This window comes from Canis lupus, chromosome 18 (genome assembly GCF_011100685.1).
Source record: "Canis lupus familiaris isolate Mischka breed German Shepherd chromosome 18, alternate assembly UU_Cfam_GSD_1.0, whole genome shotgun sequence".
Taxonomy (NCBI): domain Eukaryota; kingdom Metazoa; phylum Chordata; class Mammalia; order Carnivora; family Canidae; genus Canis; species Canis lupus.
The window spans coordinates 16,825,322-16,852,770 of record NC_049239.1 but is presented as its reverse complement, the minus strand read 5'-3'; the positions used below and the strand labels follow the sequence as shown (position 1 = coordinate 16,852,770).

General features: G+C 37.6%; 1 protein-coding gene across 1 annotated transcript in view; it reads right to left on the bottom strand.

Annotated features, from left to right (window-relative positions):
- The window catches only part of RELN (reelin), a 481,015-nt gene that overhangs the window by 183,440 nt on the left and 270,126 nt on the right, over positions 1–27,449 (bottom strand). The window contains 3 exon segments of the mRNA XM_038562771.1: positions 1,567–1,712; positions 18,322–18,562; positions 21,318–21,414. Of these exon segments, the coding sequence (XP_038418699.1) occupies positions 1,567–1,712; positions 18,322–18,562; positions 21,318–21,414 (484 nt within the window).

Here is a 27,449-nt window from a genome sequence, read left to right as displayed (position 1 = left end):
GTTTTGAGCAGCACTGCTAGGCTCTGAAGGAATGAGTTCCCTCAGAGTGTCAGCCTCCTTCAGAGGTATACTTGGCCTGCCACAGGCTGGACATCCTTAAGGCAGGGCTGGGTCAGCCACAGCAGAAATCTAGCTTTCAACAGTGAAAGACTCCATTGGAGTAGCTGAAGGTCACAGCAGCAGTGGTAGATCAGGCTGCTGGCCAGATTCTGTCCCATTGGGTCTGAATACAGTTCCTGGACAATGCAAAAGAAGCAGGGAGCCCAAGAGAGCCATGGCCTTCTTGTCTCTTGGGCACTGACAAGTCCCATCCAATTTTGATTTAATTTGTTGAGATCAGAGAGACATGACTCCCTCAAATGCTGTTTTTGGAAAGTTTCTCACTATTAATACTTAAATTATTGCTATCTTATATTCATTATAAAATTACATTTTATGTTAATTTCATTCATCTTCAACAGAGTCTTAGAAAACACATACTAAACAATAAAGACCTGGTATTCTGATCACATGTGTTTACTGAAAACATTTCTAGAGTTTGCTTTCCACTAACACTACCTTATGAATTTAGATTCTCTGAACCTGCAAATTTTTTTCAACTCTAACTTCCAGGAAAATGCTGCTCATTGGTAGGAAATATCTTAAGGGCCACAGGACCTAGAAGAAGGCACCTCGCTCAGAATGGCCAGAAAATACTACCACCAAACTATGCTCATTGCTTTAGCTCTCTTCTTCGTCAACATCAGCTCATATTTCTCCTTCAGAAATCTCTCAAAGAGGGGCACCTGGGTGCCTCAGTTGGTTAAGCGCCTGCTTTCAGCTCAGGTCATGATCCTAGCATCCTGGGATCAAGCCCTGCATCAGGCTCTGCACTCAGTGGGGAGTCTGCTTCTCCCTCTCCCTCTGCCACTCCCCCTGCTTGTGCTCTCACTCTCAAATAAATAAAATCTTAAAAAAAACTCTCAAAAATAAATTTTACTCCCTAAACAATTTTTATAGATCAAAACCACATTCCACTAAAAATCAAGTAGCAGCATCTATAAATCTCCAGGAAGAAGACTGAAAGTCTCAATATAATAGTAGTGGAAAGATTTTGTCTTCTATACACATTGAAGAAAACGTTTTCAACTGCAGTTAAAAGGTATTTGTAATTATAAATTTTTACTACATAGAAAAATAGTTGATTCTTTAATGAAGAATGTTTAGGGCAAGTGTAACTATTTGTCCTGTCTGTAAGAACAATCAGCTTTGGGGCACCTGAGTGGCTCAGTCGGTTAAATACCCGACTCTTGATTTTGGCTCAGGTCACAATCTCTGGGTCATGAGATTGAGCCCCACATTGGGCTGGGTGCTCAGCACAGTGGTAGCTTAAGATTCTCTCTCTCTCTCTCCTTCCGCCCTTCCTCCCTCTCTCTCTCTCTCTCTCTCTCAAATAAATAAATCCTTTAAAAAAGAATAATCAATATTGATTTAACTATGCTTTTGCTATTTAATAATAGGCACTTAAAATATGTTCAGTGGAATAAATATAAGTGCTATACACAGCATGGAATAGCAATTACTCACCCTGTAGGCTGGCTTTCAAATTCTTCTGACCACTGCTCTTGAATATCCTCTGTAGAAAGATCTACATCCCGGGTGGTGGCAAAATTGAACTCACTGCCTTCATTTCCGTGGAAATAAATAGAGTTGCCTTCTGACTGACAGCTATGCTGTAGGTGAAAAGAGAGCAGGGGGTGGCTGTTGAATTGGTTTTGTAGCTGGATCTGTCTTACCCATGCATAATTAGAGTTTTTAGAAAAGTCACTATATTATTCCCTCTATGATGGACTCTCAAAATCAGAAGAGCTTGTTACTTCTTTTTTTTTTTTTTGTCCTGTTTAATTCAATTACAATTTCTTTCTAACTTATGAAGTTATCACAAAAAAAGGAGTCCAGGGGCCATTTGAGCTTTGCCATGTCAGCCTTCAGTATGAAACAAGAATATTTTAATTGGAATAATTTCCCATCTTTACCTAGTCCTTGTCATGGGAATTAAGAGTGATAATGACTTGTCATATATTTTCAATACTGTGCTTATGGGCTAAATCACACTGACCTTTTCAATATTCTCTATATTTCTGGCTTGCCATTCAAGCCTTTTGCGATTTGTCTGTAAATGGGATAGGAATAGAATAGCCAGCTAATCAAAACATGGAATATAGAAAAGGTCAAAGTAATCCCTGATATGATCGTATATTCTCAGCTACCTCTTGAATAAAAGTTTCTGGTGAGACCTAAGTAGTACATGATGGCTCCCATGAAGAGCTGGGAAATCACAATCTTTGTTATTCTCCCCCAAAGCACAAGATTTGCAACGAATAAAGAAAAAGAGTTTCTTGTGATACATTTTTTAACCTATATTTTTTCAGCTTAAAGTGAATAGTCAAAGGTCAGATCAAACTCTGGAGCTGAGTAAACTGAATATTTACTTTTTTTATGTATAAATCTAAGTTTTTATTAACTAATTTTTGGTAGTAAGTCACATACATAGAAATACTAGTAAAAGAAAGATCAAACAACTTTTTAAGTTTTATATACCCTTAAAATGAAATACAAATGAAGAAAAATAATTGGACAGAATATATCTGGTCCAGTGACTGTGAGTTCTGTAGAGCTGGGATCATGTCCATTTTGTTCAGTGCTGTATATACAATGTTTGGCTTATATAGTAGAAATTAAAAAAAATTGTTGAATAATTCAATGATGAATGAATGAATGATACGGCTGTGCCTTTTCAAGTAATCAGTTATTCTTTTACAGAGAATTTACTATGTAGAAGGCATTAAGGAAGGTTAGGGGGGAGGGGTTTATAATGAAGTATAATAATACATAATCTTTGCTCTCAAAAAAATCCCAGTCTCACTGAGAGATATCAAAAATAGGTCTCAATGTTAGGCAGCAGATGTCAAGTGCTAATGAGTGAGAAAAGGTAAGAATTGCAGTCCAGGGCTGGTCTAGATGCATAAGTTCCATGGATGAACAGGTTTTTAACCTGCTTTAAAGGATGGATAAAAATCCAAATTGAATGACAAGTATGAATGAGTGACAAAGGTGATCAGAAGGCATGATTTTGAGAATTTGACCGGAGCCTGACAGTAAAACAACCTTAGAGAGCTCTACAATATTCTGTTGGCATGGTGTCCTAAAATAAGGGAGTGATTTATGCAAAGAAACATTTTATGACAAGCTGGTTATGGCTGGTAAAATCAATTGAGGAAGAGTCAGAGTACTATTTTGAAAGAGTTAAGTAAAGCTTCCAGAAGTTCAAGAGAGTCGGGGCATATGATCTTGGGGGGTGTGGTAATTTCACAGTGGTAACACATAAGATACACCCACAGAACCTGTCATCATCTTAGGTAATACTGTAGCGTGTGGCAAGCATCACCTGCTTGAGAATCTTCTTCATACCACAATGAATACAGTTTATTCACAGATGCTAAACTGAGCTCATTATATGTGATCCTAACTCACACAAACTGATGAAAACTAGGGTTCAGTTTATTTAATAGTAGGTAGAAATTGTTAAAAGGTGACAAAACCAAGAGTCCACTACTTTTATCCTGTAAAGACTACAAATGCTAACTAAAATAACAAAGATTACTTTCCTAATAAATCCACCAAACTCTAAGTAACGTTTTTTACAATTATCTTCACATTTAGTCGTTGTCTAAGGAAAAGCCATACATAAAACATCTATATGTATGAAATTTAATTACAATTTAAAAGGACATATTTAGGTAATAAAAAGAGTGACCTACTTAACATGAAACCTTAGTCATTTCCAGCTAAATATCAATTTAATTATTTCAGTTTTGGTTTCATTTGCCTCAGAGTTGTTTGTTAACATTTTAATTCCATGTTATAAATTAAATGTTTTGTTACTCTTCCAAAATTTGTATTATTAAGATTTTGATATATATTTTAATTCATCTGAGATGGAAAATTTATGCAAAAAAAGTCATTAGAAAACAAGATATTGTTTAACTGCATCTTGTTAAACTGATTTCAGAAAATTAAAATCAGTTGGCGTTTTAGAAAACTAGAAATAATTTTAAAGCACCTTTAGTTAGTTATTTTGTGGTTACCAAATAGATTTGGTAGTTGAATAGATCGTTTGTAATTGTATACTTATTGAAAATTATCTACCAAATATGCATTTTGACACTATGACTACAGAGTGCCCGCATATTTACTGTATCAAGGATCAATAAAGCAACTGAAAAAATATTAATACTCACCTTAATTAAATGTTACCCAGTTTTCATGCTAATCTAATAGGATCCCAAAACTAGTAGGGTCTCTGTCTTTGGTGAGTTTCCATGAAAGAGACAATGGGATAGTTTTTGGCATAGTTTTATTATTTCTATAGGGAAGGAGTTGTTCTTTAACAGCTTGTAGTGAAAGAATAATGATGCCAAATCTAAATTCAAACAGACAGGGCAGTGGTTTAAAACAATCAGTGCTGGTCTTTCCACTGCAAATATCCCAATCCTGTCTGTCAGGTTTATAGGAAGATTCACAGTTAGTTCTCTTCTCCCTTCCTAAATAGGCCCAAAGTCCACTGGGTGTGGAGGGAAAAGTACTGCTCTGTGAATATTCTCTTCTTCATAGCCTCAATGCTGCAACACATTACCCCCAAAAAGCAATATGCAAAGTAAACAGCCACAGCTCAGTGGGTGGTGGCTCAACCTCTCTGCTCTCCTAGCAAGATGGGGTTGTCATTTTCTGGGCAGCAGGGCCTGGGAATACACACACACAGCAACACATGGCTGCTTGACTCCCCACCATGCTAAGGAGATCAAGATACAGCTTCTGTCTCTGCCATTCTGAGTTGAACCCAGTGTTTTCAAGGTTTAGAGTCAGGGCAGTACGAACCAACAGGGTCATATTGGGACTATAAAATAGGGGCTAGTTGGTGTGAGATTGGTGTATTCCTGAGTCATGTGAGCAGGAATGAGAGCAGGAACAAGCCTACTTAGTGGTTGACTGTATATAGGCCCTATATTTAAGAATCCTTAAATTCTTAAAAGGGGACAGTTTAGGGTTCTCATTCTGAGGATTCCTACATCAATTACAAGGCAAGTCAGAGCTCCACGTAAATTCTGTTTTAGAATTTGCCATGGAGGCTCAAAAATCTTAGAATGGGCCTGGTTTTCCAGTAACTCTCCAAACTAAGAATTTATGCACGAATGCATTTGGACTGGGATAGAATTCCCTGGACCTCAGCTTGTTTGATACTGCATCTCTGCCTCTGGATGGGAATGCATGGCCTGCTGGGTTACAGGGTTGCCTGAACTCTCCCCTAAAATCTACCTCAATTAATTCAGCACTTACATGAATTGAGGAGATGAAGGTTGGAAAAGAACAAAATCCTAGAAACCAAAACCAATCAAGATGACAAGAAGTGAAGACTCATTTGCTATCCATCCTCAAGAAGTCTGAGGATTGGAACCAGAAGACCTGTTCCAATATGTTTGCTCTACTTAACAGCTACATGGTTTTGTATAAGTCAGTTAACCTCTGCAGGCCTGAATTTCTCAGGGTACAGAATGATGTCTGTAATATCTATTCCCTAGAGGTGTTGTTAGAAGCACAAGTGATATTACTTGAGGAAATGTGTTTCTGAAACTTCCGAGTGCTATGCAATAATCTTATTTTATTTCTGGATATATATATTTTCCAAAAATAAGCTGTTGTATTCCATACTCTTAGCAGTAGGTGATACAGAAATAGAAATATATTTAAATCCATTTTTAAGTATGTTTCTCATTAGAACAGTCTTTAAAATTTTTCAAATCAACTTAAAACCTTTAGTAAAATGTAAGAGTATGTCCCAAAATACCATATGGTAAAAATACCAGTAGCACTCATTCACTTTTAGGACAAACAGAAGCATCAATTAGAAGTTTAAAAGTCCTCCAAATTTTGGCAGATTACCAAAAATTCTCTGAAGACCGGACAATTTAATAATGCAAGATGTCCATTACCACTTTTTTCTACTGATGAACTTGCACTGGGTAATATCAGTATACTATGTTAATAATCCAAGCAAAATGTGCATTGAAAATATGAAAAGAATTTCAGGAAACTGCTCTCAGTGATTTTAATACCCAGCCGCTTTTGTTCAACATTTATTCAAACTCATGTCATTTTTATGTAATAACAATTAAAATCTAAACAATTTCAAAAGATAGTTAAAGGTCTAACTTTGTGAGATACACAAACTCTTGATATGATACAAACAAGAGTATTTTGGAATTCAGGAGTATTTTGAGTATACTAAAAATCTGTCAGGTTTTTTTTTTTGAGCAAATGATCATAAAATTTGATTTCCTGAGTTCTAGCTTTTGACTGACTTATGGTGAAAATATACCAAGTAACTAAGCATATATTTGGGACAAAATAAAGGTATAAATTCTGAGGATGGCTTTAAATATTTCTATTTCTAGCCCTCCTAATATGCATTAATTATGATATTATAATTATTTTTCCTTTGTGTCACTACTTTAGCACTGATCAATGACATATACTTTATAGTTCTAAGTTCTGGAGATCTCCAAATTTTAAAAATCCCTTAAATATAGTCCATATTTGTTTCTACTTGTCAATCGAAAATATTTTCCTACTTTACAGTTAAATGAGTTTCCTTTACTTGAAAAGCAGAACACAGTGTAGCCAAGTGACAAGAATTTGCCATTCAGAAAAGCATCAACAGGAAACATCAGTGCAAATTCCTCAATATAACAAGTCCTTGGCCACAATTCAGGATAACATTTTTCTAAGGTTGCTCCCTATCCTCTGCTGCAAATGTTAATGACTTCACCTCTGTACTTGTAAAAGTACTTGCAATCGCCCCCACCATAGTTTAATTAGGTTTTCATCAAAGATGAACACTGAGGCACCTCTTAATATTATCTCCCTGGGGTCTAATGGCCCCGATGCTTCTTTCAGGCATCTGTAGCTTTACAATTTATTTTTTTGACGATATCCTTTTTGTTGGAATGAGTATATTGGGCATTTGGGCAATGCCAGCTTGCAGAGAGCTGGTGGCAGATGGAATGAAATCTGCCTGGTATGCCTTCCCCTCCACATGAGCAGAGAGCCATCCATTTCCTCCATTAAGGAGTTGTCACTCAGCCCACCCAGCTGGAAGACCATTTTTGATAGCCAAGCTGGCTGGTGGCAGACAATTCAGATACAAAGTGCACTTTAAAAGGAAGCTAAAACATCATTTGTAGGAAAATTGAAAATGCATGGCTTCCACCACAGCCAATTTTTTAATGACTGTAATATTTTAAGTGATTATTTTTGCCACTTCAGATTGCTCCTTAGAGAGGAGAGGTTTTTTAATTAAAATCTAGGCAATGCAAATAGATGAGATATGAGGAGCAGAGGAAAGAGAAATAAGATGAATAAAATTAATTAAAATGGCATTGTTGGCAGAGTCATAAATTAGCCAATGTCTGGCTGGAAATAAAATATATTGGTATAGGAGTTTCTGGACTACACTGAGATGTGTGATTGAGTGATTGGAAATCGACTGACTTATAGCCTACACATCATTGTGTTTCCTAAGCCTTTCTCTATGCTATAGCTATTATCATATAGAAATACATATTTCCTACATCCTGGGTCAATGGTCTTTAAAGGTACAGGTTTTTGTACTATTTAAAAAAAAAAACAAAATAGGAATAGAATGATTTCTTTCATGAGGCAAAATGAATTTCTGTCATTTTCCACACATTCAATTTCTAGGTAATTTAATGCCAGTTAAAAAACTGAAAACTTGGCTATGAACATAGTCCAGGTGCAGGAGGGCTGAAGTGCATTTTCTCTAGTCAACACAATAGATTCGACCATAGTGAGTGGATTTAAGGGAGCTTAAAGAGTATTTTTTCTCATTGTTTTCTGGATTCGCTAAGCATTCACATTTGAACCACTTTTCACCAAGATTCATAAAGATTCGATTTATTGTATATTTTGTGACAAGTGTATAATTACTTGGCAATAGTTATGACAACTCTAAAATGGCAACAATGACAGATTTGAATTGGAGTAATGAGAGTAAGAATAACAATGTAAAATTCCATAGGGCGTCGTTAACCTTGTCTATGGAGATCAACTTGACTTTCACAGGGTCTGAGGTTTTCGGACTTGCCTTCTCAAATTAAGGCCAAGGATGCCAGGCACAATATGGGAGGCTATGAGAGATTGAGGAATGAAAGGGCTGGCTTTACAGTCAAATATACCGGGCTACAAAAAATCAATACTGTTTGATCCTGGGAAAGCCATTTGGCCTCTGCGAGCCTCTGTGTTTTCATCTGTGAAATGGGAGTAATTGTGAGGATTAGATGAGAAACTGTAGACAACAGACCTACTAAAGATTGGGGAATCTCAGGAAATCAGTAAATGTTCATTGCCCCATCTTCATTCATTTGCTTAACAAACCTTACTTCAGTGAGTGCCACCGTGCCGGTTACTGTGCCATGTCCTGTACTAGGTACAAAAATGATGACAAATGTTATGTTCTTGACATTCATATAGAGTAAAATAAATCTCACAGAACATTGTGTTAATTACTGATTAAATGTGGCAGGTTCAGATCCAAAACAAACAAACAAAAAGATGCATCCATCAGGGAGGTTCTGGGGTTTGTTTGAATAGTTACTTCCAGTAGAATTTATAAAAATTATTTATGCCGTGTTATCGCCACCCTTGTCATGGTGATTTGGCTCAATGCCATGTTTCACTAATGCTATTCCACATTAATTACTATACAAATAGGCAGCATTGGAGGGAAATTGTGAAAAGCACACTACTTATGTTTAACCCTTCATCCCCAAAGTACTCTTATTAGCTTGACAAATTATATTCTGGCTCATTCTACAATATCATGTACCCACCTCTTGGGGGAAACATGACAATAAGAGCAATGCAATCCAAAGTGAAGAACATCCCAAGCAAAGGGAATTTACGTAGACAGCAGGCAATTAACCAAGCTGGAATCTGGCCAGAAATCATAGTTAACGTTCTGATTCTTAATGGAAAAAGACATGGGAACACGGACTAGCCACAAGTCTTACTGAGCTCAGGTTTATTCTCATTAGAAAGCTGGGACTCAAATCCCTGAAGTTCTACACCAGATAGTTTCCAGTACAGTGATTTGCAAAGCACTTTTCTGGAAAGCTTATCTGATTTCCTCCTGTTTGTCTTTATACTCTAAAAAGACAAAATGAAATAATTGAGTGGATCACTTAAACCTTTTTCTGGGATGCTTAATTTCTGGAAGACAAGTTGGGCATGATAGCAGGAAGCTATTGATCTACCTGGGGATTATACCCTCCAAAATACATGTTTAAAAGTGAACTCTGCTTTGAGTGTGATCATCCCTTTCACCATTTGTCTTAGGGTTTTTTTCATTAGCCTTCAACTTGCATTAAGACTTTAAATTTTCAGACAAATTAATTTACATTTTTTCATAATTTGGACATAATGACCTTTATTCTGCATTAACAATTCCACAATTTATGACAAAAGTATTAGACAAGTGACAGCAGAATCCCAGAGTGAAAGTTCCAATTCTTATTCAGAACTGGAGACTTGCCTAGCGTCCACTGGGACAATGAATTTGGCAAATGCTTAATGTACAAGAGCTATAAGAAAATTAATAGACTCTCCTGTTCTGACTTAATGCTTCCCTTTAATGGGTTGTTGATTTACCTAATGGCTGTTGTCTTCATTAGGGCCTTTGGTGTTTGTTAAACAGGAAAATTGTCATTATTACTGCATATTTATCAACAGTAAATGTAGTAAAGAGGAGGCAGTGTGTCTAAATGGAAGTGGTAATAGATAAAAGATTAACATATGACCTTTCTAAATTCTGTATGCCTAGTAAATCCAAATCCCTGGCCTAAATTAAAAAAATTTAATAAATTACTTTTTAAGGAAACTTCTTTTAAATACATGTGACCAAATCACAGCCTATTCTAAAGGACAAACCTTCCTAACAGAATCTGTGACCTTTAGTGTGGATTTACTTCTCAACACGAGTTGACATAAATGTGTAGAAGGAGTAATCTGGAATTCTTTGCTAGGCACCCAATGAACTCGGGTAATAAATAGAGAAAGATTAGCAGGTGCAGGCACAGCCATCAGAGTGGGAAGAGTTCTTAAAAAAGAAGCGTAACAGCACCTATCTCGCAGTGATCTGCATTTAATCTGTGGGTCAATTCCAGAGCTGGCAAAAGCCAGTGATTTATGCCTTTGCAAGCCCAGAGTAACCAGGCAAGCTGAGCAGATATAAACATTTATTAATGGGGAGTGAGCAAAACACTCTCTCCCTCTCTCTCTCTTTCACACACACACACACACACACACACACACACACACACAGATACCAAAGAATCACAAATGATTCATGCTTTCAAAATACAAATTTTGGCTGCCACTGAAGATGAGAATCACTTCCATAGCATATTATCCATTTAGAAACTCTGCTTCATGGGGTACTATTAAAGGATGAGAAAAAAAGAAAAACAACACCAAAACCAAAAAACTTGCTCGTCATTCATCCCTGGGCTTGCCTCTGAGTGCTTCACTGATCTTTTTGGCTCTTCTCTGTGATGGAGAGTTATGGAAAGCAGGCTGCTAGCTGAAGGAGCTCCAGGTGGGCCCTCCAAAAACTTATATTTATTGTTTTTCTTTGAGCTGGAAATTAAGGATGTTCTCAGATTGCAGGATGTATGTTTGAGGAGCTCAAAAGAGATGACTTTGTTGAATGTATCCAGATGATTCAAGAGTAACTAAGGAAAATGGAGCAATAAACCTCCATTTACTGACACCCATGGTCTATCTACTTACAGATATAAAACTTGGACAATAAGGCCTTCCTCATAGTGCTGGCACCTACAAAGCACTCATGAAATGCCATCATGACTACTATTCCTACTATTGTTGCTACTATTATTTATCATCATAGAGTGCCTATTATTATTATTATTATTATTATCATTATTTAGCATCATGCTAGTCCAAGTATTCCCAGATATGAGATTCCTATCCAAGGTGAAATGCTGATCCTTGATACTGTGTCTTATCTGGAAAGAGCTAAAAAAAACCTTAAACCTTGATGGCAAAACCAAGACCATTGTCACAGAGCTGAAGCACCAGAAGTTACCCTAAGATTAACCGTTCTCCTGCTTCAGACAGGAAGAATGTGCCTCCCACTTTTGAAAGTGGTACAAACACCCACAGCCACCTGACAGGGAGAGGCACCACCATGGGATGGGCGCTGGCAGCGGGGTAGCACTTAACTCCTCTAGCAACTGCAGAGGAACTGGCAGCTATACTCTGTGCCTTTTGAATAGGAACAAATGACACAAATAATTCTTGATTATTCTAGAAATCATGCACAGAAGTTACAAAGGGATGCACTATTCTGTAAACGAAGGCAAAGTCATCTTAACCAATAATTACCACACGTGATTCAATACTGAGTAGGCTTCAGTCCGCTTGCCTTGTGAGTCCACGACCTGCTTACTCTGGGATATTGCTAATGAGAGTGGTGCTCTGGGGAGCTTTGTAACTTGCAGCTTTGTAACTGTATTTATTGGCATTTAGAGCCCCACCTACTTGGTCATGAACAAAGGGCTGCTTAGGGATTTGTGGGAAATAAAACATCATGATGGTAATTAGAAGCATAAGAATGTGGTGTGCGTCTTCTTCCAATAGGCAAGTTTTCTGGAAAAACATTGGAAGATGAGTCACGCAAGGCCATGAACTTGTAGAGGATGGAGGAGAAACACAGAGGCTGTAGAGGAAGAACATATTAGTTCCATAACCTCTTACAGCTTACCAACCCCAAATCAAAAAGCACAACCAATATAAATCCAGATTCTATATTAAAAGCCAATACTGTTATACATCTATTTCATGGTAATTACCAAAGAGCCAACAGATGGTTATGGCCTTCTACCAACCCAGGGCAGATTTAAACTGGTGACTTATAATTGCAATTCTCCAGATCACATAAACTCCTTAAGTTAATTACTCTATTTGGTCTTATATCATTCTGCCCTACTTGAGAAAAAGAAGAACAGGCTCAGATGAAATGAATTAAATATTCCCAAAGAAACTGAAAAAAATAATCTAAAGAAGACAAGGAGAAAAATGCACTGTGAATGTGAATCGTTTTCATCTTTCTTATTTGACCTGACACCCTCAAGCATTATTTTCGAGGACATCAGCTAGATAGTTTACATACTCACTACTTTCTATTCCTTTGTTTTATGAACAGCAGAACTTAAAAAATCATTTGATGTTGATAATAAAAACTATTAATAATGCTGATTACATGAGTGGCACTGAAACTTAATTCCAATGGAAACCATTTATCTTGATTGCCAAAGGTCACATATATGGGCACCACTTGTGTCCAACCTAATCACTTTGATGCATTTGATTCTGATATTACTTCAATGATATATACGAATGACATAATTTGTGGAGTCTATATTTTTTGCTATCCTATTTTCCCACGCGTCATAATCAGAGATTTTGGCTCAATCCTTTGCCTTCTACACATTTTCCTCTATGTTCGCTTCCTTGTGGAGCTTATTCTCAAAGTTTCAGTAAAGAGGACACATATCTATTGAACCCTTTCTATGTGCCAGGGACTGTTCCAAGGGTTTTATATGTATTTTCTTATTTGATTATCACAGCTTGAGGTGGATACTATTATTATCCTGTTACAGATGAGGACACTGAGCAGCTAAGACGTTAAAAGAAGTTGCCCCAAGCCAGATGGCTAATGAAGATTTGAACCCACATAGTTAAGCCCATTTTTTAAATTTATTTTTATTTTTTAATTTTTTAAAGCCCATTTTCTTAACAGTTGGACTGTCTCTGGTTCCATTCACAATATTTTCAACTTCCTTCAAGTCATCAGTGAAAATGAAATTCATTCTTTCCTCATAAACTAGATCTTGTTTTTTCCAGCTTTTCATTCATTCAGCTAACACCTAACAACAATCCATCATGTGTCAAACACAGGAGATTAAAAAATGGCTGAAATACTCCCCAAGCTTAAAAAACTGACATTCTAACCAGGGAGACAGAAACATAAAAGGAAAGCGATGTTGTAAATGCTCTCATAGAGGTATAGGTCCTGTGTAAGAGAATACTGAAATGGAACTAGTTTTGTATCAGTTTTGGTTGATGGTCTAATAAAATAGGTGGCAACTACTCCACATTCTAGGGTAAGGGTTGGATGGACCAGCTGTAAGGACCTAGTGAAAGAGGTGACAATAGGGTTTAGTTACTCAAATTGCAGGGAGACAAAGTTGATGTGTGTAGGAAGCTGGATAGCAGAGAAATGATTTCCTTAGAGAGGACTGGTGGTAAACTGTGAGTCCCACCCATGATTGTATCAGAGGAGGAAGGTACCTTCTTCTTTCCTCAAGCCTGGTGCATTGGATGGTATGCTGGATGGCCTTGGACTAGTGCCTGGAGTTGCCTGGAAGATGGCTAGGTAAGAAGAGGGCTGTGCTTAGAAGTAACGACTCTCCTCTCAATCATGAATCCAAGGTGAATGTTTACTGGAGAGTAGGCTTGGGCCCATGGACACAAGAAACAGCCTACTTTGTCTGAAATCCTGCCCCAGATGGCTCCCTGACAAGAAGGCCGCAATGGAAAGAAGTTGTAGTCATTAACTAGAGGCCCAGGGACTGAAAGTGAAAGCCAACATGAGAGATACATAAAAGAATGGCAGGTGAGAGATTCCCAGCAGTAATGTGAATGGGGAGATTTCCAAAGAGCCCAAAGGTAGATCGAAGAGAGAACCAGCTCTCCAAGGGATCAATAATTCCAGCTTGTAACAATATCTGCCTCCTGCCTCTTCTGCTTCCTCCACACCCAACCCTGGAGGGTTCAGAGGCTGAAATCTGGGGTGGGGGGTGGTGAGGAAGAAGGAGCAGGAACTGACCACCACCTTCTCCATTCCCACTGCAGGAGACCTAAGCTGGAAGAGGGTGGAGAAGCTACAGATGAAGCTTGGAGCTTAGGTTATTATGCTGAACTGATCATATGTATTATTGAACTGAGACTGTTTGAGAGACTAAAGTGATTGGATGATTTATTTGGTCTCTTGGCAGTCTTGGGACCTAGAAAGAGGACAGAGACAAAGAAGATTTCAGATCGAATCTGAATGGTCACTGGGGGAAACAAAGAGATGTTTCCCACAGCCAGTCTCCAACCCCAATTCCTGCTGGATCAACCTAATACTTATAGCAGCCCAAAGAGGAGAGAGACATTAACGATGTAAAAGGTCACATGGACAATGACACTGGAACAAGGGTTTTCAGGATGCTGGGGAATTACCAGACAGAGAAAAAAGAAGGTGAAAAGCATGTCTTAAGTGTAGGAGTGTGAAATTCTGTACTCTGTTTGTGAGGCTGGAACACAGCGGAGCCGGGGATGTGGATGAAGGTCTAGGCCCCCATGGGAAACCATCGGAAGTCCTGAGTATGGAGGGAGCATGATGTGATTTCTGTGAAGGAATGATGCTGGAGTTTATGTCAGTGGCATCCTTATACATGGTCTTTGCCTCCTAACTCCCTTGTCACAGGCAGTCCGCTGCCATGAGACTGTCGGTTTCTCTTTCTTTAGCATCACATGATTCTTACACTATACCACCTCCCACACTGGTTACCTATTGCAAATGCCTCCAGCTTCCATAAAGAAAACATGTCAATACTCCCATCCCCTTAAGTTTACTTGAGGTCAGCAGTCAATACCTGTGTTGGTCTAGTAACCAGGACCATGAAAACAAAATCAGCTGGAAGGGCGTGGAAGAGAAGAAAGAGACCAGTGCTTGGGCTGACCTTATATATTCTAATGTATATATATATTCTAACGTATAAAAATCAGCCATCTGGAGGAAGGAATGTGCAGTACAAATGGAATACAGCTGGAGCAAGATCAAGAAACAGGAGAAAAACAAGAATCTTTTAACCTATACTCAGAGAGTGATGGGGAAGAAAATGGGCAGATAATTTAAACGGATGTTGGGAAGAAACATGGGACAAACAGAATCACACTGGCTTCTGTTTGTGACATGTAAGAGCAAAGCCACGTGGTGAATGAAGTCAAGATCAAGTCAGATTCCTCTATGTGAGTCCTGGCTCTCCCATGGGTGAGAGGGATATATTGGACAAGTTACTCAACACTTCCATGTCCACTTTCCACATCTGTAAAATGGGGCTAATATAGCACCTGCTTTATAGGTTTATAAAGAGAAAATTACATGAGAATAATATATATGTATATCCCTGTGTATATGTGTGTATATGTCTGTGAGTGTATATTGTGTGTGTGTGTGTGTGTGTGTATGCGTGCATGCATCTGGAATATTAAGTGCTCAATAAAAAGTAGCCCTTATTACTTAGACGAAGAGTAGTATGTCTGTGCCTGGACATTTTTTCCTCAACTGAGCTCTGTTTTGTAATTAAGCACACTTTCTCAATTGCTGTTAAACTCACTCTTTGATCTAGTTAAGATGTAAACATCTTGGAAACTTTTACTGAACACGAAAGGTAATAGGTAGAACAAGCAAACAGACGTAATCCTCAAAACCAAATAAAGCAATGTTTAAAACATGCCTTGTGACCAATGGGAACATGGAGATATGCTCTTGTTTTTTAACTGGTTGTATTTAGTTTTTGTTTCAGATGCCACCAAGTGAAGGAGAAATATTTAATGAAGAAGTTGCATACAGTTTAAATAAACAATTTTATTTCTAGAACTCCAAATCACTGGGCAAAAGCCACTTTATCATGCTCTGATGTTTGAGCCAGAAAGCAAGAGGGTGGTCATGCAAATGAGGTAAAATGACAGTTCTTAGATTACATTATTGCAAAGATTTAAAAGGAATTTTCAAAAAGAAACATCAGAGAAAAATTTCTACCTGACAGTCACAGTGGTTTTTTTCGTAGGTCACCAGGCAAGTCTCAAATGTGTGACTGGTAAGTTTGGGAGTAAGATGACGGACCACAAAGCAAAACTATAACCCACACAAGTTGTAATTTAATAGAACATCACCGCTGAAGCAAAACCACATTTCATGCGTTTTTATCATGGGTAGTACTAAAGTACAATCCATTAAGGAACTGAATGGCTAATTAGATTAGTATAACAGCTTGTAAAACAAGGCATAAAAATTGCATTTATATAGTTAAGGGACTCTGAGTCCAAATGATAAATGATCATCATGGGGAAAAGGATGTAAATCCCAGGCCCTGAGGTCCCCGTGTGTTTCCTGGGCTTTCGTGTCTTCTCACCAATGTTGAACAATGTCAACAGAAATCCTTCTAAACAAGTGGCGGTGGATATGACATGAGATATCTTTACAAAGGTTCTTTTCTACACCCATATGAAAGGAATCCATGGATTGTCTTGAAAGGGGCCAGAGTTTTAGAGTTTTTGTCAGAATGAATTTCCATAAGGTTTTCTGGGTGTTTTCTCACATTGAGCTAGCATGAGGCCCATTCCTAACACCAGTCCATTAGTGTGATTTCATCAACTTAAAGTAAGATATCTAGTGTTTGAGTTGTTAAGTAAGAAGTTATGGTGTCAGGGGAGTTCCTGTGTTGAAGGATTCTAAATAATTTGGAATCATTTTTCTAAAATTCGAAAAAATTATTAAAAGGAGGTGAACATCTAAGATGTTTACCTCCTCTGTGCAGCCCGTTGTATCAGTAAATCATATTTTAAAAAATTCTCTAAGCTGTATTTGCACTTTACTTTCATATTTTGGAAACTTGAGAGGGCCCAGTTGAGGGTCTAATGGCAGTCTTTATATTGCCTAGGCACAATTCCTTGCTCCACACACTCTCTGGGCAGGCAAGCCCATGATTTTAATTTCCATGCAAAAGGCTATAAATGCCACACTTCCTCTGAGTTCCTCATGGCTTTCTAACCTCCCATCAAATATTTCTTCTTGCCCATCCCCAGGATTATCAGGATCAAGATGCCCTCACTGTACAGCATGATGACTATAGTTAATAATACTGTACTGCATATTTGAAAGCCGTTAAGAGAGTAGTTCTCATCACAAGAAGAAAATTTTGTAAACGTGAGGTGATGGGTATCAACAAAACTTATTGGGATGATCATTTTGCAAGACATACAAATATTAAATCATTACACGGCACACCTGAAATTATTATAATATTATACATCAAATACACCTCAATTTAAAAAAGATCTATATGGAAAAAAAAAAGATTTATATGTCCAGAGTGAATTCATCAACTTCTATGAACTTGCTCCTCCTTGCTTCCATGAATGGCACTGCTGTCCACTCAGCTGCCCAAATCTTGTCCTCACCACCTGCTATTCCCTCATCATCTCAATTGGTCCTGAATCTTCTCCATTCCTTCATAAAAATCTCTATAATCCAACCACATTGTCCCCTCAGTCTGGACTTCCATTACCAGCCTACCTGCACTTTCTCCCTTGTATCCCATCCTCCACCTCAAAGGTGTACTTAAAAAATCTAATCTGATTGTTGGATTTATTTGGAGCAATTCAGTGACTTGCTACACCTTCAGGATAAAGTTCACACTCTATAGCAGCTTGAAAGATCTTCAAGGTTTTGTCACTGGCCACATCTCCAGACTTCACTATCACAAGTCTCAACTCAAAATCTGTTGAGAACTAATTTGAACATTGTCTAAGAGCTTTGTGCTCTCACTGTATGTATTCTTTATGTATGTGATTTCTGATCCTAGAAACACTATTCCTCCCACCCGGTCAACTTTAAATTATCTTTTGGTCTCTTCTTAGATCACTATCTGAAGAATCTTCCTAATTCCTTGAGACTGGATTTGGTATTGTATATTGTACTTCTAGAGCTCCAAACGTCCCCAGCAAATCACAGAAATTGTATTGCTTTGTATTTGCATGTTGACCCGTCTAACTACCCCCACTAAGCTGACAGCCACGTGAAAGGAAGAAACATATTTGCCTTTCTGTGGTTATATTCTCTACTGTTCAGCCCAGGACATGGCACAGTGATTCCTTAAGGATACTTATTAAATGGATGAATAAATGAATGTTTTTTGTATCAATGACTCCCCATCCTTACAAGAGAAGGTAACATAAATAAGCATATTACTTATTCCTTTACTAGTGGATTTGGTAAGAATAGTTATCTTTGTCTAATTTGGTTTATTAAGCTTTAGGTGTCGGAGGGAAGGAGAAGAAACAAAAAAGAACTCAAACCTTAACTGTAGCTCCTGGGAAAAAAAGCCAGTTGCCTGTGTCTACTGGATCAAGAGTGTCTTCTAAAATGACTTGTTTGTGAGCTGAGTTGATGATCAGGATGTTATCTAAGGCCCAGCAGGCTTCATACACTTCGCCTACATGGAGACTTTCTTGCTTCCACTGAAACTGGACGTTCTCCCCTTTGGCGTCTTCAGGAAGGTAGAGGATATGGATGGTTGTGCTGACATTGGAAGGGGCTCTGCAACATACAGTGAGATAGGAATTGGTGCCATATCTTAAAGTGCTATATAATAAATGAACAAAAAAGTTCAACAGTATCCATTTCTTCTTTTTTGTAGATCAATTTTGTTTTCTTTTTTTTTTTTTTTTTTTTTTCAATTTTGTTTTCTAATTAAAATTGTAGTTTCATTATTTTAATAGTATATGTATTGCAGATTAAATACTCATAATCCCTTAGCCCTCAAATCTTTTAGTATATGCTGATGATTAAGATGTTCATATTAAGTGATGACAGTTTAAACATTAAATGTCTTCAAGAGCTCTTCTTTTAATGCAAGGCAGACACTGAGTATATTCAAGCCAGTAAAGGAATAATTGAAGAGACAATGGCATACACTTTATGGGTCCTGTAAAAAATCAAAGTGTTTCCAGCATAGTTTTTTGCATGTGGCAGAAAATTGCAAAAACTCAAATAATCTCACAGTTAATTTTATTTGATACTAAAAAGAAAAAAAGTAGAAAGACTATAAAATTATCTTAATTTTGATTCTTTCCTTGAAATTTTGTATCTATGAGAGACTACTATATGCTATTACATAATCTGTGTTTAATAACTTATTTCTAGTAACCAGATTCATTTTTATTTGCTTTGTTTATATCAATGCGCATTTTGCCATGAAAATTAAACACTCTATGTAATTCTTCACAACTTCATGCAAATAAATCTTTAAAAGCTTGATATGATTTAACATGATTTTTATAGTTAGAATCTAGGCCCTTCTGCTGCTATATGATAAAGTATTTTTATTAAATATTTTATTCTACCTAAGTAGAAACCTGCTGTAGCAAAAATGACTGCTTTAGTCAAGATTAAAAGTGGTTCTAAAATGCAAACTAGTAGCACCCTGGGCTTACTATTAATCAGTTTTGAAAGGACCATAGAAGAGACATATTTTTCACTCCCCAATGAAGCACACAGATTTCCAAAGAATTGTCAGTGTAGGTTATAGGTGCTGTACCTTACCTTTAGGGGTAACCAATTGCCTTTTAAAACAATATTTCATAATGACTATGTTTTTAGCTTCAGAAAGAATTTAAATAAATGAAAATGGTATATTTCAGTTTTAGGAAGTGATTGAAAGTATGTTCACTCTGACACTCTGATCACTTCTGGTAAGGAAAATTTGCATTCATGAGCATGATAGCTTGGAGCATGGTCTAAAATTGAAAGTCACATTTAGTGAAAAACCAAATGAGTCAGCTGAATGTGATGTTCATATGTTGTAATTAAATGTATACAAAAAAAAAAAAAGGCTTATGGTAAGAAGTTACCATTCTAGAGAAGAGGGTTTAATGAAGGACCAGAGTTTTGAGTTATAATGATGGATCAGATTTCAAGTTTGATATAAAGAAAAAGGCTAACAAGGAAAAAAATATGTATATATTCACTATTCATCATATCAAAAATATGTAGCTGTTTTCCAGCAAAAATGCCTACTACAATTTACCTAAACTATGATGTATTACTACTGGATAGAGAAAAAATGCAGGTATGGATAAAATCTTCAATATGCTGCCTTGTTTAAAGCCATTTATATAAATAAGTATTTAATATGAATCTATTTTCATAATAACTACTAGAAATTAGAAAGAATAGAAAGATGCTGTTATAAAATTGATACAGCATGTCAGAGCTTGGCTTGTACCAGGTCCTTATGAATTATATGGGTATCCTGCCTCAGAGAGACATGGTCTATTAAAACCCATGAGTTGGAGTCACTTTTCTCAGTTTCTGGGTGGGGTAGACCTTGAACATGTGGCAATTTTTAAAATTTGAAATATTGCTGGAAACTTTAGGCAGATTGGTTTAGTTTTAAAGACTAAGAACCTAATATATGCTCTTCTTCCCTAAATAAACTTCAATTCTTTCAATATGGAAATATGGTAGGAAAACTAGTGTGTGAAGAAAGAAAACTGATGGAAAACGTTCTATGTGAATTATGCTAATATTAAGAACTAAACCAATCAGATTAACTACTTTATAAAAGTTCAAATCAGTCTTTTTTCCTTTAAATATCTTACCAGACCTGAAATTAAGCATCCATTTTGAATTGTTTTATGATTTAAACTTTTCGGAAGTTATAATTTGAGTTTTGCTAATTTAACCATATTTTTTCAACTTGAGTGAGCTGCTTCTTTAAAAGCATCCTACTTCATTTTCTTACAGAGGGATTTTTTTTTAAATAAAGAAAATGTAATAAAATAGCTATAAATTGCATCACAATTATGATAATAGAATTTTAGAACCTGCCTATGAGAAGTTGGAGGGGGAATTGACAGAACTAAAGATTAGATGCAAAAGCCCCAGTGGCTATGAACTCATTACCATCCCAGACCGGGAGGAATTTATGTGGTAATCTCATATATTCCTAGGCCTCCAAGCCAACCCATAGCCAGGCCACCTAGAGAGCAGAATGATGATATTTTGTGGAGGATTCCATCATAAAGGTTATTCTCCCAAATGTGCTTTTACCAAAAATGGTTTGTTACAGCTACTATGAATCGTGGGAGGCTCTGAATGGAAAATGACTCTTTTAACAATACTTCTTCAAATAAGGCAGAGAGTCATATGTGCAGGCAGGTAATTCAGGGTAATTAAAAACCAGAATCCTTTTAACCATGAAGAGTAAAATCGGTGGTGGAATGAAGGCAAACAGGGAAGTAGAAACCCACCTATGTCAGGATTTATGAAACTACTTTAAATGATAACAAACCTAATTCTCTCAAGCTGAATCCAGTCTGCGGTATTATTCTTGGCATAGGACATGGTGATGCTGGGGTCCGAATAACTAAAGCGACATGAACCCGAGCCTGTAAAGAGCAATAACATTAAGTTTCAAAGTTAAAAAACACTGTAATTGCATATTATCCTTCTTCATAAATGTGAGATAATTTTGCAACCATTTAAATATTTATTTATTTGCTTCATCATTCCTCCAACTATGCTGAAATTTCTTGTGATTAGTTCTGATAAATACTATTTGATAAATCACTTTAGAAATCGGGAAAAAGCCAAAAAAACCTCTGCAGATTTCTTGGGAGATACAAAACTAAACCAAACTAAATTATAAAATAAACAATTCTATGCCAAGAAATATCTAAATATTCTAGAATAATTAATAATGCCATTATAGTTCTTGCAAGTTAATATTAGTTAATAGTGATTGCATTAAATGGTATATAAGTCATTAAATTGAACGAGGACGAAAAGTACCATTCTTCTGTGTGTTATTTAAATGATTAGACAGCATGTGAGAAACTAAAATACTGTGAAGAAAATTCAAGTACTAAATGAATGAGAACTATTAGATACGATTGATACTATTTTACGAGAGCCCACCATGAAAGATTTAAGAGACATTATTATGTCCCATTGTGAACATTTGGTGATTATTTCTCACTATGATTTTCCACACTGGAAATATGACCAAGGAAAGTTTTAAAACTCTGACAAGGATGTGTTTCTACACATTCAATGAATTCATATAATAAAACATAGCATGACTATCATTTCAAAGATCTTCTCAGAATACCCAAAACAGCCATGAAACATATGCCAGAAGTTTATTGTAACCGAATAGCAGGATTTTTTTCATACTATATTAAAAACAAATGAACTAACAGAAAAAGAAATAGTGCAATTTATGTTTAACTTTCACCCATCTGCTAGAGGAGCCTCGGTTTCAGCAAATGGCATCTGTTGACGGTTTTTACATTTGTAGTTCTCAGGAGTTCCAAGCTTTAATAGACTCATTTATTTTATTTCAGTGGTGTTTAGTACAACACCAGTTAGTTTGCAATCGCCAAAGCTGGTAATGTGCTAAAAGGCCAAAAGGCAGTTTTCCCAGATTTATTCTCACAGCCAAAACGTGGGTAGAAAAAGTATGAAAGAAAGGATATTCAAAGGACAGCTCCCCAGCAACCGTAAGCTCAAACACAAACCTACCTTATGCCATTTTGATCATTGCTAAATTTTACTTTTCATAAGCAGCTGCTTAAAATAAATATCAAGCTGCGAGGCTGCAATTGGAAGGGGCCAGGATTATATGGGACAAACTTTAAAACAAACAAGAATGAGGACTGGCTGACAATCTGTTTATTTCAAAACAAAGTTCAAATCAGCCTAAAGAATTGTAATGGCACTTCTGTGCCTCCCTCGTGTTGTGTTTACCATAAGCTCCTAAAAGCAAATGGAGAAGGTGAATCCCTGAAAAAGGAACAGGTAAAGCGAATGATAGCCAAACATGTGCCTTACAGAAGGCAATTCCTTCAAACTGTTTACCAATTAAGACAGAAGGACAGCTGATAAGCATCAGAATACAAATGTGTTCTAGTGTGATGACAAATATGACTTCTCTCCTATTTCCTTAAGCCGGCATCTCTAGGTTGGGGAATTCAGTTCATTATGTACCTATAGAACATAGGCACCTGGCAGGTGACTCATTTTTCCTAGGCCATTTACTCATTACATTCTTGCATACCTAAAATCTTTATAAATCCATCTTCTCCTCAGCACTGTCAGTAAGACCCTCATTCGCTCCTGCCAGGACACCGCAGTGGTCATTTTGGCCTCCCTGTCTCCAGCCTCTCACCTCCTTCTCTAGCTACACGGCTGCCAGTGCTCTTCCTACAAGTAAACTCATAATCGTATTACCTCCCTGCCTGTAATCAAACCTTCAACAGTTCCTCAGTACCCTCAGGATAAAGCTGTGCTTCTCCCTGCCGTGAGACAAAGATGCAGAGCTCCTAGAGATCAGATGTGCACCCCGGAAAAGAGAACTGAAGAAGAAGGCCCTGAGCTGGAAGCAGAGCCCCCAACAGAACCAGTGGCTTTGGCTATCTGCATCGCCCTGAGCCCCAGCCCAAAATCCCATTCCAAATGGTACCAGTTCAATGGGTAAATGATCCCCCACTCCCACTCTGGATGTAGTTGTTCCACATACACTGGGTACCATTTTTCTTCACATATTCCCTTCTGAATTGCAACCCCACTGTCACACAGACTTCAGCCAGAAGATTGAGATTTTCCTTGCCCAGCTTGACAATGGTTACTGGAGTCTATTTGGGATGAGGGGAAGAGTTAATCAATGTCCATGTGCACAGGTGGCTAATGGCACCCCCAATTCCCTGCCGCCATTTGCTGGGATGCAGAGCTGTCACATGCCTCAAAGCACCTTTCACACAGTGAGGAGGGCAATAATGACCAGGGGCCATCTGCAACGGGTACTTCTTTCTTTCTCCTCTCCTTTCTTTCTCGTCTTAAGTCAAAGATCTTTAACTGCCAACACTGAAATTTAAAACTGTTGGTGGGAATGTGAACTGGTGCAGCCACTCTGGAAAACTGTGTGGAGGTTCCTCAAACAGTTAAAAATAGACCTGCCCTACGACCCAGCAATTGCACTGTTGGGGATTTACCCCAAAGATACAGATGCAATGAAACGCCGGGACACCTGCACCCCGATGTTTCTAGCAGCAATGGCCACGATAGCCAAACTGTGGAAGGAGCCTCGGTGTCCAACGAAAGATGAATGGATAAAGAAGATGTGGTCTATGTATACAATGGAATATTACTCAGCTATTAGAAATGACAAATACCCACCATTTGCTTCAACGTGGATGGAACTGGAGGGTATTATGCTGAGTGAAGTAAGTCAGTCGGAGAAGGACAAACATTATATGTTCTCATTCATTTGGGGAATATAAATAATAGTGAAAGGGAAAATAAGGGAAGGGAGAAGAAATGTGTGGGAAATATCAGAAAGGGAGACAGAACGTAAAGACTGCTAACTCTGGGAAACGAACTAGGGGTGGTAGAAGGGGAGGAGGGCGGGGGGTGGGAGTGAATGGGTGACGGGCACTGGGTGTTATTCTGTATGTTAGTAAATTGAACACCAATAAAAAAAAAAAAACTGGAAAGGAAAGTAAACCCAAATGTCAAATTCAAAATACCCTCTTGTTGCAGATCCATTTTCTTCCCCTCAGATCTCTTCCAATGTAATCCTTCCCTCTAAAGTAGCAAATGTGTAAGTGTGCAAAGAAGTGCTAAAGGAGGGAAGATAATTCAGGATCATGGTTATACAAGTACATCTGATAGCCACTGATGGACTTTCACTGGTCTAAAAATCCAAACACTTTCTTTGGTTCCTGACAGGCAAATGAGGAAAGTCCATATGTTTTCATTTCTGTCCATGGCAAGGGTACAAGCAACCTATGAAGTGATTAAGGTTTGTATTCATAAATAAAATTAACAAAATTTTAGGATTTATTGAGGATCCCAATTCAACACTCTAAGAAAACTGACTCTCACATAGAGCTACACATACAAAGATTACTGAAATTACCTACAGTGTGGGGGAGGACAGGATATTTTGTGTTAAAGGCACTTCATTAATGTTATTTCCAGCTGTTCTTGGCTGTCAATTCTTGATTTTAAATTGACAAATAAATTGATAAATGACAAAGATAAACCTACAGTTATTTATAATACCTGTCATTTACATTATTATTGGTTATTTAGTGAACCCCACGGTATACAATGGTGGATACTTTTACTAAAAATATTTCTAGCCTATTATTGTCTTACAGGTGGTCCTATGGATTAAGAAACATATGCACTGCAACATAAACACAAGCCATTTTTACTCTTCTGCTAAAGCAGATATCTACATAATGCCCCGCAACTACCTTGCAATAAAACAGCCCTTCACTAATGATATCTTGAATTTGTACTATTGAATGCGTGCCCATGAGCTATTTTTAAAACTTGCTTTGTGTTATCAAGTTAATAAAACTACTGGATTATTTTTTTTTAATTTTCAGAATTTTAACATAAAATGGTAAGTCTGAGTTCATTCTTATTAGGTTAAGAATGCAATGCATACAGTTAAGAGAAACAGAAACACAGACAGTAATGTCCTCATCTTTTTGCCCACAGATCTACCTGTTATTCTCTACCTGATCTACCTATATTCTCTCTCCATTGTTCCAGTGTTTTCTGCTTCCTTCCTGTTGTAGCAGATGAAGTGTTTCTGTTCTAATCAGTGTGAACTTCCTTGTATGGTCTAGATCCCACCTCCTCTTCGCTCCTTAAAATTTCCCCTTTCTTTGTCCTGCATCATCCATCTCTCCCCATGAGTTTCTTGGATCATTCCTATCATCATATAAACATCATAGAAACATACAGAACATCTCCCATCTTACAAAAACAAAACATTTTCTTGATGTCACCTTTCCTTCTGCTCCTTTTCATTCTATTTTTGCTCCACTGTACAGCAAAACCCCTCAAAAGGGTGTCCAGTGATTGTCGGCACATCTTCACATCCTATTCTCTCTCCCCACAACTGCCACCCTCTTTCCAGGCTCCTGCTCTCAAGCACTAACCTGAAGCTCACTGCAGGGGTCCATGTTGCCAAATCAACAGACCCCAAATTCAAGTTACTTGAGTTCTTTGCAGGATTTGTCAGTTGACCTCTGCCTTTTCCTTGGGTAGTTTCTTCCCTTGGCTTCCACCTCCTTCATTTCCTGTTTCCTTCTTGACCTCAAACTGGCCTTTCTCTTCTCTTACCTACACTGCCTCCTTTGATGATCTTTCTCACTTTCAAGGCTTTAAATAACATCTACCACAGACAATACCCTGGATTATACCTCCCATGAGGTTCACACTTGCAGATCCAAACTGCTATTTATCATCCCTAATGAACATCTCAAACTTACTATATCAAAATTGGAAGTACTGGTTTTCCACTTGCTGAATAGCTACTAGTCTTTTCATTTCAAATGAAACCACCCCACAGGCTCAAACAAATGGATGAAAAAAAAAACCCTGGTAGTCATCCTTGATTGCCTCACGCCCCACTTCAGCTCATCAGACTGTGCTGAGAGTTCTACTTCCAAAATGTAGTTTTGCTTATGTCCCTCTCGACTGCTCCACCTCAGTCAAATCATGAACATGTCTTGGTTGTTTGCTTGCTCTCCTTTATCCTCCTGTGATCCATCATCCTCACAGCAGTGTGGGGGGGTGTCTTTTAAAAACAAAGGAGTCTTTTAAAATGTTTTAACAATTATACTGTTCCCTGCCTAAAACCATCTCAAGGCTTCTCACGTGCTAGGAACAAAAAGATGAGCTCCTCATCTTGATACACGAAATCCTTCACGATCTGCTGACTCGTACACGTTCAAACATCCCTGTACCACTCTGCCTCTCATTTACTATGTTCCAGCCATAAAGTACTCTGGACTTCTTTTCTCTTTCCTGACACTCCATCACCCCAGGGCTTCTGCGTTCCTTCTCACTGCCTGAAACTACATTTATTATGTCAATTTCCTCATACCCTATTGTCTCCTCACTCCATTCATATCTTCCCCCCCACCCAATTTTCCCCTGCCTGGATCCCTCTTCTCCCTCAGGTTATCTGTGCAAATAATCCCTCCTCAAAGAAGCCTTCTCTGAGCACTCAATCCAAAGAAGTCTTTCCCAATCACTAATCATCCTCCATCTTATCACTCAGCTTTGTATTGTTCATAGTAGGGATCAGTATTTAAATTTATTGTGTTTAATCATTTACTTGCTCAACATCCATATCCTGTTAGGATGCAAACTCTGTCAGAGTAGGAACTGTATCTGTCTTGCCCATTACTTATGTCCCTAGTATTCATAATGATGCTTGGTACACAGTAGGAGCTCAATAAACTCTGGCTGGATCATGAATAAATTTGCTATAATTTATTTACTTTAAATTCGCCATTTCTTCACTTTTATTGAGGTATGTTTCTACTAAAAAAGGGAACTGCAAGGGTGTCTGGGTTGCAGTCAGTCAAGTGTCTGCCTTCGGCTCAGGTTATGATCC